General features: G+C 41.3%; 1 protein-coding gene and 1 long non-coding RNA gene across 5 annotated transcripts in view; one reads left to right on the forward strand and one right to left on the reverse strand.

Annotated features, from left to right (window-relative positions):
- The window catches only part of LOC133223216 (uncharacterized), an 88,453-nt gene that overhangs the window by 28,475 nt on the left and 40,674 nt on the right, over positions 1–19,304 (reverse strand). Inside the window, exon 1 of one of the 4 annotated variants that reach the window (XR_009728488.1) lies at positions 13,534–13,671. The exons of the other annotated variants lie outside the window; for them this stretch is intronic. This is a non-coding gene — a long non-coding RNA (uncharacterized LOC133223216). Of the gene's footprint in view, positions 1–13,533; positions 13,672–19,304 lie in introns of those variants that run through there. 4 annotated transcript variants of the gene reach the window in all.
- Positions 16,212–19,304, forward strand: part of OPN4 (opsin 4) — a 31,037-nt gene continuing 27,944 nt past the window's right edge. The window contains 3 exon segments of the mRNA XM_061373796.1: positions 16,212–16,239; positions 18,427–18,459; positions 18,462–18,580. Coding sequence (XP_061229780.1) covers positions 16,212–16,239; positions 18,427–18,459; positions 18,462–18,580 — 180 coding nt within the window.

Raw genomic sequence — 19,304 nt, forward strand, 5'->3', positions numbered from 1 at the left:
ATCTTCTTGCATAATATATACTACTTTCCCTGTTACTTTCCTTTTGTTTAATATAAACTGTTTAACATATTGCAAATGAATACACTATCATCTAGGCTTGATGAGAAATTGCCCAAGCCACAGTTGAAAATCCTCAAGTATTATTCCAGATTTGTATTTAGAGCATCATTATTTTCTCAGAAGAAACTTTACCTGGAGACCACTTCAGTTACAACACAGTGCTTTGCTTCTGAGATTCAATAAAGGGGAAATGAGAAATTTACACTATGTTGTTTATGACAAATAATGTTCTTTACCCCAATTTGTTAAAAAAGGACAGAAAAAATGTCAGCTTTTTTGTACCTGCTTTTTGTACTAACAACTGACGCTTAGGAAAAGCTGTAAACTGATCAAGCCTCTGGCAAAACATGGCAAACATCTGTTGTAAACAAAACTTCTGGTAGAGTTCTAGATACTGCAGTCTAGCAGGTTTCTGCCTTATTCCTCCAGTGCAGAAAAGTTTCTAAACAGTTGGACTACTGTGTAATTGAAGACCAGTCACTGTTTCCTAAAAAAAGAAAGACAAAGAGGAAACTTGGCTTCTTTGTCCCAGTCAATACAAAAACATCAGACACTTAAGAAAAAAAATAGTTCAGAGAAGGATGGAAGGCCTGAGAAGGTAATCGTTATTTCACAGCCAGGGCTGCATGGCTACAGGAACTACAGGAACCCAAGTGCTGCAGGAGGACAACCCACCTGAAATTCAGGTTCATTTTGACACTGAACACAGTTTAAGTGCTGATCTGCACATAAATTGTCACAATGATTATACTGCTTTTGCTTTACTTCTCTTGCTATGCAAGTCCAATATGTAGATACTCCTACTCTTTTCATCTTAAAATAGTAAATCTTGAATCAGTATCCTGCTATAATTATTGTCTTCAGCTGAAGAGGGACACCCATGCTTCCAAGAACATCTGCACATTGCAGATATGAGGAATACATGTTACAGACTTTTTTTTTGGTACTCAGTCCTGCCCAGTCACTAGTTATCATAGAGAAACTTCTACAACACTTATTTTTCAAACATATTTTTAGCTGGGAAAAAAAAAACTCTATTAAATGAGCATTTTCATGCCACAGTCATCATTACATTTCATCACATAAATTGCTAACTGGAGTACTGATATTTGAAGTCCTTTTAATGATACAGAGCCAGCCAGCACTATAAAAGGAAACTGCTGAGTTTCATCTTGGCTCATACATCATCATATAAGTTGCTAGCTACATGTGACTGGAAACAGTTATTCCTACAGAAATGGTATAAATCTTAAATAATCCAGCTCAGCTGCTGAATTCCAGGTACCATTTGTATGAGTCAACTGAAATGAAATACTTGTGTATTTGTAAAACCTACACCCAATGACAGACAGCAAAATGTACCATCATTGCTATATGGAGTGTCTGCAACTCCATAAAGCTGGAATTTTCCTTCTTAAAAATTCTGCCACAGTCTCCTAAAGCCTTGCATTATGATTCCCAATTCTTTTACTGAAACATAATCCTTTCACTCTTACAGAGGACCAAATGGTTTGTGCTTCACTCTGTCACACACGTTGCCTACTACTGTATTTAATATCCTTCCACCAAAGCTGGCCTCTGTTCAATGGAGAAACAATTCATTATGACACTGGAAAATGAGTTGCAAATGATATCTGTAGGCTGCATTACAGCTTGCCTCTCTCCTGTGTTTCCCCACAGAACACATCCTTGGTTTTTAATGATGGTACTCCTGTGTTTTATGTTTCTGGTGTATTTTCATGAATTTTGGGGAGAGATACTATCAAGTCAGGAAAACATGCCATTACTTCTGTTGGCATTTGCTGTAGCCATTATGATGTAAAGAGAGGCTGTGCAAGCTCTGTATGTAAATATCTTTCATTAGATGAGCTGTCTTCATTGGAAAAATTAGATCATTTTCAGACACATAAACTAATGTGTGGTAACAGGTTGGCGGGGTAGGTAAAAGCAGCAGCTTTCAAAATTAAAAACAAATTGCAAGTAATTCCTCAGAGTTTAGTTAGCTAAGTACCCTGCAAAGAAGACCATCAGCATCTTTGATTCCTATAGATGCAGTTTCAGAAAACAGCATTGGCGTGGTTTAACCCCAGCCAGACAGCTTTTCACTCTCTCCCCCACTTCCTGCCCTCCCCCTATTCCTAGAGGGACGGAGAGAAGAATCATAAAGAATGCAGCTCCCACAGGTTGAGATAAGAACAGTTTAGTAACTAAGGTATAACACAAATCAGTACTGCTACCACCAATAACAGTAATGATAAAGGAAATAACAAGGAAAGAGAATACAACACCTCATCACCAGCCGACCGGTAACTTGCCCCCACAGCCCGACCAAGCACCAACCGATACCTCCTCCAACCCTGCAGTCCTAGCCCTTCCGGGTAACTCTCAGTTACATCCTGGGCATGATGTGCTGTGGTATGGAATACCTCTTTGGTCAGTTTGGGTCAGGTGTCCTGTCTCTGCTTCCTCCCGGCTTCCCTCCTCCCTGGCAGAGCATGAGGCTCACAAAGTCCTTGGCCAAACCAAAACATCATTGTTTTCAGTTCTGTTCCCAGCCTGAAAGTCAAAACACAGCACTGCACCAGCTACCAAGAAAGAGAAAAACGACTGCCACTGTTAAACCCAGGGCAGGCATTAAGTGACCTCACGGTAAGTATATAGCTGAAATGCCAGAACCAGCACTTCAAAATCATAGCATCCTAGAATCATAGAATGGTTTGGATTTTAAGATCATCTAGTTCCAACCCCCCTGCCACGGGCACGGACACCTCACACAAGACCATGTCACCCAAGGCTCTGTCCAAATCTGGCCCTGACCACTCCCAAGGACGGAGCATTTAACACTTCTTTGGGCAACCCGTTCCAGTGCCGCACTAGCCTCACAGTAAAGAACTTTCTTATATCTAACCTGAACTTCCCCAGTTCAAATCCATTACCCCTTGTCCTAACGCTAAAGTCCCTCATGAAGAGTCCCTCTCCAGCATGCATGAACACAGATGATCATTAAAGGCCTGAAAGACGCAGTTCCCTGTGGGTTAATCATAGAATCATAGAATAGTTAGGCTTGGAAAGGACCTTAAGATTATCTAGTTTCAACCCTGCTGCCATGGGCAGGGACACCTCACACTAAACCATGCCAGCCAAGGCTTTGTCCAACCTGGCCTTGAACACTGCCAGGGATGAAGCATTCATAACCTCCCTGGGCAACCCATTCCAGTGCCTCACCACCCTAACAGGAAAGAATTCTTCCTTCTATCCAACTTAAACTTCCCCTCTTTAAGTTTTAACCCATTTCCCGTTGTCCTATCACTACAGTCCCTAGCGAAGAGTCGCTCCCCAGCATCCTTATAGGCCCCCTTCAGATACTGGAGGGCTGCTAGGAGGCCTCCACGCAGCCTTCTCCAGGCTGAACAGCCCCAACTTTCTCAGCCTGTCTTCATACAGGAGGTGCTCCAGTGCCCTGATCGTCCTCGTAGCCCTCCTCTGGACTTGTTCCAACAGTTCCATGTCCTTTTTATGTTGAGGACACCAGAACTGCACACAATACTCTAAGAGCAGAGTAGAGGGGCAGGATCACTTCCTTCGACCTGCTGGTCACACTCCTTTTGATGCAGCCCAGGATACAGTGAATGCATGTTTTAATGTTATTTGGTGTTTTCTGGGCTGCGAGTGCATGCTGCTGGCTCATGTTAAGTTTCTCATTGACCAACACCCCCAAGTCCTTCTCCGCAGGGCTGCTCTGAATCTCTTCTCTGCCCAGGCTGTAGCTGTGTCTGGGATTTCTCCCACCCAGGTGTAGGACCTTGCACTTGTCAGGGTTAAACTTCATGAGGTTGGCATCAGCCCACCTCACAAGCGTGTCAAGGTCCCTCTGGATGGCATTACTTCCCTCCAGCCTATCAACTGAACCACACAGCTTGGTGTCATCAGCAAACTTGCTGAGGGCGCACTCAATCCCACTGTCCATGTCACCGACAAAGATGTTGAACAAGATTGGTCCCAACACCGATCCCTGAGGGACACCACTCATTACTGGTCTCCAGCCAGACACTGGGCCATTGACCACAAGTCTTTGTGTCCGGCCATCCAGCCAGTTCTTTATCCACCAAGTGGTCCATTCATCAAATTGATATCTCTACAATTTAGAGACAAGAATGTCATGTGGGACAGTGTTGAACGCTTTGCACAAGTCCAGGTAGATGACATCAACTGCTCTACCACTGTCCATCAGTTCCGTAGCCCCATCATAGAAGGCCACCAAATTGGTCAGGCAGGATTTCCCCTTAGTGAAGCCATGCTGGCTGTCACCAAGCACCTTGTTGTTTTTCATGTGCCTTAGCATGCCTTCCAGGAGAATCTGCTCCAAGATTTTGCCAGGCACAGAGGTGAGACTGACTGGTCTGTAATTCCCCGGCTCATCCATTTTCCCCTTCTTGAAAATGGGGGTTATATTTCCCTTTTTCCAGTCGTCGGGAACTTCACCTGACTGCCATGATTTTTCAAATATGATAGCCAGTGGCTTAGCAACTTCATTTGCCAGCTCCTTCAGGACCCGCAGATGGATTTCATCAGGACCCATGGACTTGTGCACGTTCAGATTTTTAAGATGGTCTGGAACCAGATCCTCTCCTACAGTGAGCCTAAGGTCTTCATTCTCACAGTCCCTGCATCTGCCTTCCAAATATTTCTTATAGAATGATCTCTAGTATGACTGCTCAATACTGATCATTAAGCAAAATTTGCAAAACACCTTCCATTTGGGGATCATACATATTAATAACTCTACTGGGTACCAAAAATTGAGAACTCAGCCCCAGTGCAATGCTTTATCCTGTTGGGTAATGTTTGGAGAATGCAAAAATAATTGCTCTTCTTTAAGTCTCTCCGTTTTTTTTCTGCACTCAGTGAATCATGAAGAGCCTTTTACTGCAGTAATGTCTAATGACTGGAGGTAAGAAATTCAGTAGAAGCATCATCAAAGAACAAGAAAAGCCTGAGAAATAGCAGTGATTAGAAACTATTCCCAACATAATGGATGTTAATGTTGCATTACTCTGCTATATTTCTGGTTTTATTCAGCCTCTCAGTTCTAACAGCCTAATTCTCATACAAAAAACATGTTCCTAAATCTTCAAGTAGTCATTCTGGGTGCTTCAGTTGCAGGCACTTCTCTATAATGTGAACCTTAGAGTGCTTATCATCAAACCTTGAAAATCAGGACTTTTAATAAGGCTATTTAGGATCTATTAAAACCAAACCAAGCCAAACCATAACCAAAAACATTGCATTAAAATCTGTGAACCAAAAATTCAGTTTGAGAAGATTGATTTCTCTTCCAATCATTAGGGGAAAGGAAGGAAAGGGAGCTTGTGTCTCAGCTGGTTTATTCGGGCAACTTTTTTGAAAGACACTTGCATATCATGGAGAAAGTTGCTGAGCTGAGATGAAAACTGGTGTAGTATGACTGTGTTTTAAATTATACAAAGCTTTCCAAGAGAGGCTGTGTTAGCTTTCAGATTTTTGTGCTTCTGCTCAAACTAAAGAGTAATTTGGTTTGGACCAAAATAGCTTCATGGCTCAGACTGCAGCCTTTCTTCTCTCTGACTTTTATGTTGACAACTTGAAACTATATTCTTACTTATATTCAGAATCCTTTTACAAACCCACAAAAGCCCTATCAATGTTTGATTTAGATCACTGAGATATGGTTTGAGAGGAACAGGTTTGCTAGGCTGCATACTGTTAGAAACTGAAAGAGTATTCTAGGGAAATCTCACCATATTCTTGCACTTTTTTCCAGCATGCTGCTTTCAGCCACTGGATGTTGGGTTAGACAGATCCTTTGTGCTGATTCAGAATGGTCATTCTCAGACTCTTCTCTTCTTAGAGATACTTATTAAATACCAACATCTTTCTCTAATGCAACAGGTAATTTATAATAAATTAAAAAAAAAAAATCACTCATGAGATCTCTTGCTCTTATCTTCCAAAATGTCAGAAGATTCCAAATTTAAGATCCCAAATAAACGGCCAGACAGTAAATAGGTATTCAGGACTGTCTGACCATCTCAAAACATTCCCATGAGTAAAGAAATGCTACCCTTTCTGCTCTACAGGTATTGAACTGGAGTTGTAGGGGAACCAAGTCACTTGTTAAATTATCAAAAAGTTCCTCTGGATAATGAGTCCTGAAGTGTTCAAATCAGGACAGTGAATGGAATAAAAGACCTCCATTGTTTTCTCATTGTAAAGTATCTCTGGAGGGCTCATCCAGAAATTAGACTCTTGTCAAGTAACAAGTGTTGCTAGGAAAGAAAGATGCTTTGGCATCTGTACAGTGCTTGGAAGCTGTTTCTGTGGCAGAATCTTTCTTGGCCAATTTACATACTAGCTTTCAGTTGCTTTCTAACAGGTCCTCCAGCAGTAAGAGCTGTTAGTAGAGCTATGTTGACTTATGCTATCTGAGGAGTAGATCCATTATAAAAACACGAAACTGCTTAATTCTGTAAGGGCAATTAGACCTGGAAGCTTATAGTATGTTTGGTGGAATATCTATTTTGGAGAACTGTAAAACTGAGTCCTAAAAGGTATACTGTTCCTCAGAGGTGAAATATCTATGTTCAGAAAATAGGTTTGAGTTTCTTTGGTATCTATTTCAGAATGCTGCCACAAGACTGTGTTTCTATTATTCTTATGGAGTAACCAACATGATCATTGTTGACTTGCTGTCTCCAAGATACTAGAGCATGTTGAGATCACTGCAGTTGTCTGATGATGATAACCATTTCTGACTGCTGCACAAGGACATTTCTCTGTGAACTGCAAAGTAAACAGGTCTGTTCTCTCACTTTGAAAGAAATCCAAGGAAGTAACTCTACCACAAGTCAATGAACTTGAAACCAAAAAGACTGCGTAGACTGTTAAGTATAGTCAGGAATATAACAGTAACAGTTTGCACTGATTGAACGGTTAGGATTTTTTGAACTTCACTTACATTTTTGAAGATACAAGTGCCTGTATTTCTCATTACCTCTTCTCTTGACAATTAGTTACTATAAATAAACCCTGAAAAATGTAACATTTTCACATCTCATGTCAAAGGCAGCAGCAATGCTTTACCTTAGTAAAATATTCTTTGTGTGTTAAGGGCAAAGGCCTTTTTGGCTGGGCAGAGATTTTTTAAGGGGAGCAAGAGAGGATGAGAATTTTACTATTAGTAAATCACATTTTGTTACTAAAGCTGCAAAATAGGGTAAAAAGATTCAAAGAAAACATTTCTGTAAGCAAACAAAAATAGGGAAAAATGCCTCTAAATGTCCGTTCTTTGGAAAAATGCTTCTAAAAGTGTGTTCTTTATTGGGGTGTTCTGCAGTTTTAAGTCCCATTACTGAAATTCTTCTTAGAAAAGAGCACACTGATTTTCTTACTAGGAAAAGAAGTAGCTGAATTACTCACTCAGAATTGAGATAAGGTCTGCCTAAATCTGATGTCCCTCATAATGGGAACCACTTGTTTGTTTATACAGGGAGAGGTCAGTCACTTCTACTGGTGGCATTCTGAAGTTTCAGTTTGTACAAGGAGGAAACTGTATGGTCGTATGCAAAATAGCTCAACTGCTTTGGGGAATGAGGCCCAGAAATTAAGTCCATATTCAAGGATGCATGTTTTAATGTTATTTGGTGTTTCAAGCGCATTTATAGCCATCTCAAAAAAGCAGAAAGAATGCAGTGTCCAGCTTTCCCAATCACATATATGAATTTCAGGATATTCTTCAGTGAAAAATTCTTACAGTAAGTAAAGAAGACATTTGTCTATGTTTGTCTGCTGTGCCACAAAATTACTATTCAACTATGGGGGCAGCATCATCTATAAGTCATGAACAGGATTGCCAGTTCCATATAGAGCAGGCAGAATACTTTGGCTTTCTACAGACCAGTGCCAGTGGTTTTTATCACTTGAGTTCACACAGGTTTGCTTTTGAGATGGTTATTTATTCAGAAGGCTTTCTCTTTTGCTTTTTAAACTCTGAAAATAATATTCAAACAGATGTCCGTATTTTTAGTAAAACAAAACCACGAGCTTCTGTTGACTTTTTATTGTAACCATACTGAACTGTTCACCAACTCACTACTGAACAAACTAATCACCACAAAATTAAGCAGAATATAGTTGTTAAGGAAATTCATGGCACTACCAGAGAATAAAAGCCCACCATGTTCACATCACTCTCATGCCTAGAAATGTTAGGCAAATCAAAGCATTACATCAGCACAGAATAAAAAGTCTCTGCTCCAAAGAGCTTGTTATCAAAGTATAGGGAGACAACAAGTGGAGGCATACTGGCAGGAAAGCAGTAGGTAACAATAATACAATATAGGTCAGAGCTGACAATATGGCCAGCAGGCCCTGTGTGCCGTCAGCCTAACTATTGTCAGTGTCTCCTATTGCCATTGCCACCAGCATGAGGAACCGCATAAAGACAAGCAAATCATGCATGTTGGAAACTATGTTCAGTAAATGATGGAAATAAGCATCACTGTCTGACAGGATGTGAGAGCAGGCAAGCCAATGCTGTCTGAAAGACGGTATGTAAGCAGGAGATAGATAATCCATGGAGGCCCTTGGAAGTGAAGACCAGCAATATATATCTGATTTAATAGAAAAGCGGGGTCAAAGAAGGGGATGCATAGCAATAATAGTTAAAGCAATGGGCTAGGAGAGGAACAGGATCAAGTTAAAAAGGGCTCAGACTGAGCTGGACACAGCTGCACTGGCACACTTGCACCTTGTCTGCAGCCCTGTGATAATTGCCCTGTGCATTCCATTAATTAAGGGCAGAGAAAAAGCATGTCATAGCAACCGAAACAGAAGTCAGTAAGGATCCAGAGGAGGCATTTAGCAAAGCAGATATTAATAAAGGCCACACTGCAGAGTTAAACAAAGAAGAATCTGTTCATTTAGAGGCCTTGTGAATACTTGGGAAATCAAAGTCAAAGGTGATGACAGGCTGGATGGCAGCACTAGCAGAATAGTTCATAAAGAAATGGGCATATGGTTTTACACTGCTGTACACTGAAAAGCTCTAATTATAAAACTGCCATAGATTCTCTTTTAGCTTAAGCATTAGGTCTGTTTGATTTTGGACTTTTTGTGCAAGGTTTCAACTTGCAGCAGGAACAAACGCCTCGTAACATCTCTTTTCTTAATGATCACGACAGAATTTCCTGCACAAATATTTAGTGGTTGTAGTCTGAGCCAAATCCTGCTTCTGTTTCAGTTGTTGCTGGCCATTTTGTCTTGGGTAGGACACTTGCATGGAAAACTCTTACAGACTTGGCTAAAATATCCTCTGGTATTCTTAATTTGCACCTACTCTTCAGGCTGTTTTCAGAAACAATTCAAATACAAGATTTTGAAAATTCAATGATGTTAGTGAGTGGTCCCTCCTCATCCTGCCCAAATTCCTGAAAGCAATGGGCAGAGTGCAGTCCAGAACAGCAAAGCACAGGGTACCTGCAGTAACTGAAAGCTGCTGAGACTTAAGCTGCAGTCAGTGCAGTTGGTTTGTTGTTGTTGTTTTTCAGAATGTCTGATGGTTATTTCTAGAAAGGACAGGATTTCTTTCACAGGGATGTTGTAAAATAAGACAGCATGCACCAGGAAAAACAGCTATATAACCATCGAGCAGTATATATATTCTCTGCGTTATCATTTGAAGACAATTGTTCTACTATCTAAGGACAAAGACGATAATTCCTAATACCAAGTGAGATCACACTTTGTTTACCTTCTGGTTATCATGAACTACTATTTCTCAAACCCCAGGGTTTTCATTTTGATTGCTGGGTGTGGGTACAAATTGCTTCTTATTATTCCTCTTCCCTTAGTCTTTTCATCAGTCTCCTTTACTGTCCTCTATCCTACTTATCAAGATATTTCTGCAGCCCCTCCCTGTGACAGGCTCTAGTCATGGAGTTCTTTCTATTTCAGAATTAACTACTACATAAGCACAATAAGAAAAAACAAACAGTTAAAAAAAAAAGGTACCAACTACTCTTCCTGTAAGCAGTACAAGCTGTCTATTAATGCTGACTCAAACCTGGTACTGCTGGCTGTCACTGGCCACTGTGTGGACCGCTAGTGGCAGTCACTACTCGACTGGGGGAAAATACTTGATAAATAGAATTTCCCTGCAAATATTTCTCTCCCCTTTTCTATCAATGCTCTCTTTTTATCTGAGTCCTACCCTACCTCAGAAACACACTGTTCTGCTGGATCTCTGCACAGGCAAATATCTCATAATGCTTACTTCCAGCAAAGACAAGGCAGCTTTGGAGACCACCATGTGCTGACCCCACATTTCAGCCCACTGCAAACTAAGTTGTCTGTTGTATGGATGTGATTTATGACGGGCAAGAGAATAGTAACAAAAGTTTAAGTTTTTTATCTAATTATTGCCAGAAGGATAGGGAGGGTGTTCTCTTTGCAATGATACAGCAACTTTTATGTCATCTTAAAATTATGATTTGTCCCTGCCTACAGTAGGCACTAGACTGCACCTGCACAGCACAGTCAAGCTTTATTTCACATGTATGAAAGGGGCTGGATATGTGAGAGCTCTTATTTGGGAACTGGAAGAAGGGAATCTTCCAGGTGAAATGATTTGAGAAATGTTTGGCTAACCAGAGTTCTCCTGAGAAGGGTAGGCTTTGCCAAGACGTTAAGCCTTAGGAGATAGGGAAGGATGAATTCAAGAGCTCAGCCCACAAAACAAGGTAAGATTTTTCTGGAGGCACTGCAAATCCAACTTGGCTGATCTGGAGACCTCTCAGTGTGACTACTTTGTCTTCAGACTCTGTGAGGAAGGACAAGAGGATAGAGGTGGGTTGACCTTTTCAAGCTACCTAACCTGGAAGACATAAACCACTAAAGTAAGATGGAAATACTCCTGGGGAAACTAAGACAGAACACCTGCTGGATTGGGTCTTGCCATAGAGTGGCAGTTTAATGCCATGTTATAGAGCTACATTCATGCTGTTGAAGAGATCACCGATACAATCTTTTCATCTCAGTGGAAAACACTTTTAAAATTTATTTTTTTTTTGGTAAGTCTTGGAAAAAAACCTTGTGTTTGAATGGACTTTTCTAAACCATCCTTTCTGGTCTGGCTCTTCTGTATTCAGTCCAGCCCTGAGATTCTCACTCTCGTGCTGTGAGGCTAAACAGCTCCACAGTGCTACATGCTTGCTGGCTGCGCCCTGCAGTTTGTGCTTTTGCTGTTCACTGCAGATCTTGGCTATCCCATAAAATCAGAACTACCTATAAGGTGAATTATTCACTTCTACAGATGAGCAGAAACCATGTTGATTCGATTTACTGTTTTCTATTTTGTTTGTTGATTTTTGGGTAGTCCCAAGAGTGTGCTCCCAAAAAATTAATACTGAACTTTGGGCTGTTTAACCATTTTATTTACAAAGGGTATTCTTGCCTTCGTATCCCTCACCAAGTTACTCCAGGCATGAATAACTAAATTTAATTTCTATGATTAATAGAGCACAAAGAAGGTATATATTACACACCTCTCTCCCTGCTTTGTTATTTGGGGTGCCAAAATTGGAGTACAATCTCTGGGAACAACTAGGAAGTGGGAGAGATCCCACCTGACAGATCTTAGTTGTTAGAAGGCAAAAGAACACAGATGGTTGAAACCAGATTTCTGTATAAAATGAGCAATCAGTTTTCATCTGTATATCTAAGCAGACAAGTTTGCTGCAGGTACCAGTACAAAAGTAGGTCTCTCAGGGAAATGTATTTTCAGATGTTATTGCCACTGACAAGCAATACCACACTGGATACTCAACTGGGTATGTGCGAGGAAAGCTGCAGTGGACTCAGATTTTATAATGTGGTATTGCATTTGAAAGACAGATAATGAAAACGGTTAGGCTCTCAAGTGAAAAATCAGTAATTCTTCCCTCTATCCCAAGACTTACAGGAAGATCTAGTGTGTCTAGAAGGCAAGCAGAGCATATTTTGAGGGCAGCTTTTTTATCCCCAAGATGTTTTACAGGGGTTATCACTATCATTCTCCCTGTCATAACGGGGAAAAGACCACCCAACTTCCTCCCCTTGTGCATTCCTCATTTGTGGCAACCCAAGTGTCAGAACTGTATCTGCACAGTATCTTGTTTGTGTCAAAGGCAAGTGGGACTTTACCTTTCCTATGACTGAGTAGTCTATTCCACTTTCCTTATGCTGGGCTTGGAAACCTAGGTAATCTTTTGGAAAACTAAATCTGGGTAATCTTTGGGAAGGAAGGTGTAAATATGTCTTAGGTACATTAATGCTTGGCTGACCATACCCCTGGTCTTCTAACTCTCCAACAGCATCCTGCTTATCTTCTAAGCAGCAAATTACCTGTTCTTTCAGTCCATTCTGTGTTCCTGCAGATCAGTTAAAACCTAATTCCATGCAGAGCTCCCAGACAAAGAAGAGGACACTGATCCCTTTCACTCACTGTGAAAGAACTCCTAAGCTCATTTGGACTTTAATTAAATTTTACCCATGTATTATCTTTCTCTTGTCTTGTTAGGCAATTTTCTCAGTTTCATGGAATGGCTCTTTCTGCTACTTCTGCCTGTAGTTTATAAAAAGCTATGAACAGAATTATCAATATCAAGGGGTTGTATTTGGTCTGGCTGAAATGGAGTTAATTTTTCCCATAGCAGCACTCATAGTGCTCTGCTTTGTGCTGGTAGCTGTAATGGTGTTGACAAGGCACCAGCGTTTTGGCTAGTTTCACAGCCTCAAGGCTGTCCCGCCAACATTCCCCCCTCACCAGTAGGCTAGGGGTGGGTAAGATCCCAGGAGAGAGAACAGCCAGGACAGCTGACCCAAACTGACCAAAGAGATATTCCATACCATACAATGTCTGCTCAGCAGTAACGGCCAAGAGAAAGGAGGAAGTGGAGCATTTGTTACAATGTTTAGCGTAGCAATCACTATGTGTATTGGAGCCTTACTTCCGAGGAAATAGCTGGACATTGCCTGCTGATGGAAAGTAGAGAATAAATATTTTGTTTTCATTTGCTTCCATGTTTTGCCTCTGCTTTTGTTTTATTAAATCACTTTTATCTTGATCCACAAGTTTTATCCATCTTGTTTCCTCCCCTCCTTCCCCTGCTGAGGAGGTGAGTGACAGAGTGGCTTGGTGGGCACCTGACATCCAGCCAGGGTCAGCCCACCATGGAGGAGCAGGTGAAAGTCAGGACACTAAAACAGGGAAGGATGTTCTCACCATACTTCAAGGTGAAAGGACTCAAATATTAATTATGGGCATGTTTTCTCCAGAAGTGACTGGAGGGTAATTCAGACCTGGGCCATAAGCCAGGTGGGCTTCTGGCATGTTTCACGCACAACACTGGCAGAAATATTTGAAAACTTTAGGATGAGCTGGATAGCTTTAGTAATTACCTGGGGTTATGAACTGATACATTTCCTCCATTAAGTTTTCCAGGGATACAACAGAGCTAAGATTTTGATAGAGAATATACAAGGGAGAGACAGAGATCAAATTTCCCTCCAGATCTGTAAGTCTAGTGTTCTGATAACTTTGAGATAACCTTAAAAGAAAACAATTATTGCTCAGCAAAAGACTTCAAGTCATTCTGATTTAGTCATAGAATCATAGAATGGTTAGGGTTGGAAAGGACCTTAAGATTATCTAGTTCCAACACCCCTGGCATGGGCAGCAACACCTCACACTAAACCATGTCACGCAAGGCTCTGTCCAACCTGGCCTTGAACACTGCCAAGGATGGAGCATTCACAACCTCCCTGGGCAACCCATTCCAGTGCCTCACCACCTTTAAAGTAAAGAACTTCTTCCTTATATCCAATTTAAACTTCCCCTCTTTAAGTTTGAACCTGTTACCCCTTGTCCTAGCGAAGAGTCCCTTCCCAGCATCCTTATAGGCCTGGAAGGCTGCTATGAGGTCTCCACGCAGCCTTCTCTTCTCCAGGCTGAACAGCCCCAACTTTCTCAGCCTGTCTTCATACAGGAGGTGCTCCAGTCCCCTGATCATCCTTGTGGCCCTCCTCTGGACTTGTTCCAACAGATCTATGTCCTTTTTATGTTGAGGACACAGAACTGCACACAGTACTCTAGGTGAGGTCTCACGAGAGCAGAGTAGAGGGGCAGGATCACCTCCTTCGACCTGATGGTCACGCTCCTCTTGATGCAGCCCAGGATACGCTTGACCTTCTGGGCTGCAAGCGCACACTGATGGCCCGTGTTCATTTTCTCATCGACCAGCACCCCCAAGTCCTTCCCTGCAGGGCTGCTCTGAATCTCTTCTCTGCCCAACCTGTAGCTGTGCCTGGGACTGCTCCCGCCCAGGTGTAGGACCTTGCACTTGGCATGGTTAAACTTCATAAGGTTGGCATCAGCCCACCTCACAACTGTGTCAAGGTCCCTCTGAATGGCATTCCTTCCCTCCAGCATATCAAACCACACAGCTTGGTGTCACCAGCAAACTTGTTTAGGGCGCACTCAATCCCGCTGTCCATGTCAGCGACGAAGATGTTAAACAAGACCGGTCCCAACACCGATCCCTGAGGGACACCACTCGTTACTGGTCTCCAGCTTGACACTGACCCATTGACCACAACTCTTTGCGTGTGGCCCTCTAGCCAGTTCTTTATCCACCAAGTGATCCACCTATAAAACTGATGTCTCTCCAATTTAGAGACAAGGATGTCATGCGGGACAGTGTCAAATGCTTTGCACAAGTCCAGGTAGATGACATCAACTGCTCTGTCCCTGTCCATCAGTTCTGTAGCCCCATCATAGAAGGCCACCATATTGGTCAGGCAGGATTTCACCTTGGTGAAGCCATGCTGGCTGTCACCAAGCACCTTGTTGTTTTTCATGTGCCTTAGCATGCTTTCCAGGACAATCTGCTCCAAGATTTTGCCAGGCACAGAGGTGAGACTGACTGGTCTGTAATTCCCCGGGTCATCCATTTTCCCCTTCTTGAAAATGGGGGTTATATTTCCCTTTTTCCAATCATTGGGAACTTCACCTGACTGCCATGATTTTTCAAATATGATGGCCAGAGGCTTAGCAACTTCATTTGCCAGCTCCTTCAGGACCCGTGGATGGATTTCATCAGATCCCATGGACTTGTGTACATTCAGGTTCTTAAGATGGTCTGGAACCAGATCCTCTCCTACAGTGGGCCTAAGGTCTTCATTCTCATAGTCTCTGCATCTGCCTTACAAGACTTGGGTGGTGTGGTCAGAGCATTTGCAAGTGAAGACTGAGGCAAAGAAGTCATTAAGAACCTCAGATTCTCCAAATCCAGGGTAGCCAGTTCTCCTGATAGCTTCTGGAGAGGGCCCACATTGTCCCTGGTCTGTCTTTTATTTGCAGTGTAATACTTGCATATAAACAAAATACTGCATATAAACCAAAAGTAAATCTGAGAGAAAAGTTCTGTGAATGATTTTCTATTTTTATATCTTTTTTTCTGAATTCCCAGACCCTAGGTACAGAGAATGAGATGTTTCATACTTCACACCTTCCGAAGTTCTAGGACATGACTGCCTTCCATGGAAGCTGATGCATTGCACAGAAAATAGGTCAGCTGAATTGCCTCTAGCAATTGGCTATAACACAGGATCAGACAACTGTAATCATATGAGAACATTTCCATTGGACATGAATCTTAGTGTTAGGGTCGAATTTTCAGAAACAATTTAGCCTCTAGCTTGCAAATGCTTACCGTTCAGAAAAACAGGCCCCAGAGGCTAAAGAAGGGTATCAAATCAAATCTTTGGACTAGCATCCACTTCTCACTGGGAAAACTTCCTTTCTCTCCTTTATACTGCATATTCTTCTATAATATACTCTTGAGAACTGCTGTACTAATCTAATTATTCTATCTGGAAATCACGACACCATCAAATCTAATGAATCAAGAAGATACATGGTTTCTATAATGTCCGATTTACTTTAAAAAAGACTACATTTATTCCATGATTTGATGACTCTGCCAGATATATTATGGGCTTCCCTAACAATACCTAAATTGAATGCTTCCCGGCTAATTGGAAAGGAAATATTTTCAGTGCACTGAGTTGTTGTTAAGATGATAGGAAATAAGAAGGAAGAAAAATGTAATCTGTGACCAAGGGAAAAGAAAAACTTAATGTACAAGCTGTATGTAAAGAGAATGAGTGTTGGCATTGCACAAAACTAAGACATAAAGCAGAAAACTAAGTGGATTTGAGCAAAGAAAATTAGAATGCCAAGTCAGGGAACACCTCTGACCTAGTATTTATGCCTGTCCTTGAAGACTGTATGTCTCAAACTTTGTATCTTATCAGTCTGATAAGAGCACAATGTAACTGTATGGAACTTCTCTGAACATGAAGTTCACACAAATCTCCCATTGCCTTTTTTCTTTGCACTTCATAATGAAAATATATTTTCTGCTCTATTCCCTTGATAAGCTTAAGTTGAATAAAGTACAAGCTTTTGACAGTTTCACGTTGTGGCTTTTTGTAATGACTCCCACCTTTTTAGTAGTAAAATGCAAAATTACCTTCCGAAAGTCTCCTGTCAAGATGTCCAACACCATTGTTTGCTGCTTCACACCTACAGCATGCTGCATGCAAGCACTGTGTATCCAGGAATACAGGGTTTGATCTGGAGTTCACATCAGTGTCTTTTGAAGTTCATACCATTAATGTCATATCCACTATTGTCCTGATATTCAAGTGTCTGATGCCACACATAGAGAAAAGGGGAAGAGCACACCCTAGAAAATGACCACAAAATTTCAGACATTGATAATGTTGAAAATTGTCAGTGATTAGCCACCTCTGGGATCAGTTCTGCCACAGATAGTTTAAATATGGGTTGGGCGTGCCTACCTAACACTGAAGGGTAGAGATACTCGATGAAATCTCTCTGCCTTTCACAAGTCTCCTAATAATTATTTTTAAGATCTCACAGTTTGAGTGCTTGTAGAGTCTAAGAAGTGTCTCCTTTGGTTAATGCACAGTAGCCTGGTGACACAAAGTAAATGCTACATGCCTTGAATGACTATCAAGGAAAGGTAATTGCAACACTGTAGATGAGGGCCTTTCATACAGAGGCACAGCACCTGTTCGTGCAATGAAATGCAGTCTGTTTTCCCCCAGTCTAAGGTTAGATTGTGTAAGTGCCAACTTAAGGAAAAGTGCATGAGAATGGGAATACATGCAAAGGTGGAGGAATACAGATCCTACTGATACAACAACCTTCTCACAAGGGCCTCCAGGAACAGTTCACACCATCTGTTTTTATTATCAACTGCAGTGAAGCTAATAGCTTTCATTTGGGTTATTTTTACAGTGGGTGGAAGGTCTAAACTCTGTGATATTCAGGCTGCACTATCTGCTGGAACAGCTTTTCACACTCTGTGCTTAATTCTCTATTGCAATTAAACTTCACTTACCACAGTAATGGGCCTTCAACTGCGAATACAGCAATTCGCATCTCTTTGCATAGTGCAGTGCAAAGGAAGATTTGTGTGAAGAAGAATCTGTTCATGTACACACTAACTAAACACAACTGGAAAAGAAAGCAGACGACTTTTGAAAGAAGTGGTTATTTGCTGTTCTCTGCCTAAGGTATTTGCCTGGGGTTTTGTGTTTTTATTTATTTTTTTTAACTGAAGAGCTGAAAAAGATGATGTCAGTGGGTTTTATCCCTATTTTTTGTTTATTTTTAGAAGTGGACCAACTGTGACCTAAATTCTACAAGACAGAAGTGCACATAAGCACATTGTTAAATATCAGAATCTGAGTTCAGCCAATTTCAGCAGAACTGTACACATACATCTTCTTTAAAAGCAGACTACAAAAAACTGATTTACCAGTACAGTGAAAATGATCAGTGAAGTCTAATATTTACAACAGACAGTGAAGTCAATCTTTTAACTTGTTTGTCTTCACACGTGGATAATATGGATATAGCATTATAATTCAGACACATAACTGTCAATGGCAGAAAAGAAAACAGCACTTTTAAGTCAGCATTAGTTTTATATACTTTCATTAAAGTGCAGCTGGAATCTGCATGGAATAATCTTCAAACTGGGCATGTGCAGACCCTGCTGCCTCCTGTATTTAAGTGGAAGCTGCTGCTGCTGCCCTTTGCTAAGCTGAAGATGGAGTGAAGCAATCTGAAACTCTAGTGGGAAACTCTGCACTGGACCTCACGTTATTCCAGAGAATCTAACAATCTGCTTTACATACACATAAAAAGGTAAATTGGCTGACTAAATTCAGAGGAGAGCTTTTCTTTCTTTTTCTTAGATTTTGTTCATGTGAATAGTCAGCCCATTCAAAGGAGATCTCTTGTCCCTCTGAGGACCCTAACTGCACCAAAACTGTGGAGTCCTTCAACACCTGGAATGACTTGGAAGCCAATGCCTACACACTGACGGAGCTGCTGCTTAGAGCCCCAACAGTAAGTGTTTTCTGTCACTAAAAGCTGTAGCAAGTAGTTCTGCTGGCAAAGCTGGCATTTGTGGAACTGTAAATGGACATTTAAGGTGCATGTACACATTCGTTGCTGTAATGTCATAATGAACAACCTAATGAAAACTGTAATATCTTCTTTTGATTCCTTTTACTACTTATTTACCGCAAAAAGGACTGTAGAGGTAGGGTTTTTCAGCAGAGTTAACGGGGGTAGAAGATCGGGAGGAAGGGCTAATGGCAAAGCACACCAAATACGTTGCAAACTGTCAAAACAACAGGTTCTTGAGCATTAAACAGCTGTTTAGTAATTAAACACAATGCTGTCTTGTGTTACTATTCAAGATGTAAATCCCCCTAATTTCTGTAACAGTCTGTAAGTGGAGTGTAAATGTTAAAGAGTCGTTATTTGCAGTTACCCAAGAGATCTGTTCAGAAGGCTTTCAGGTAAGTTCTATCAACGCTCTTTCTCAGCTGTTAAGTACTAAACAGAAAGAAAATTTCCTTAGAGGTGTGAAGGTGAGACTCTACTGTGAAGACATTTCAGGATCAAATTCCTTTGGGCTGGCTAAAAATATTCTCCATTCCCACCCACAAGCCCAAACCAAAGAAGTCAGAAGTCCTTTCCCTGTTGCGTACCTCAGCCTACTATTAGAACGACACAGTTTTGTTCACCTGTTGTTTACACAGAAGTCTGTTTAAAAGTAAAGAAC

This window comes from Neopsephotus bourkii, unplaced genomic scaffold (genome assembly GCF_033783945.1).
Source record: "Neopsephotus bourkii isolate Nb327-2 ecotype Australia unplaced genomic scaffold, CSIRO-AGI_Nbou_v1 NB_1634, whole genome shotgun sequence".
NCBI lineage: Eukaryota > Metazoa > Chordata > Aves > Psittaciformes > Psittacidae > Neopsephotus > Neopsephotus bourkii.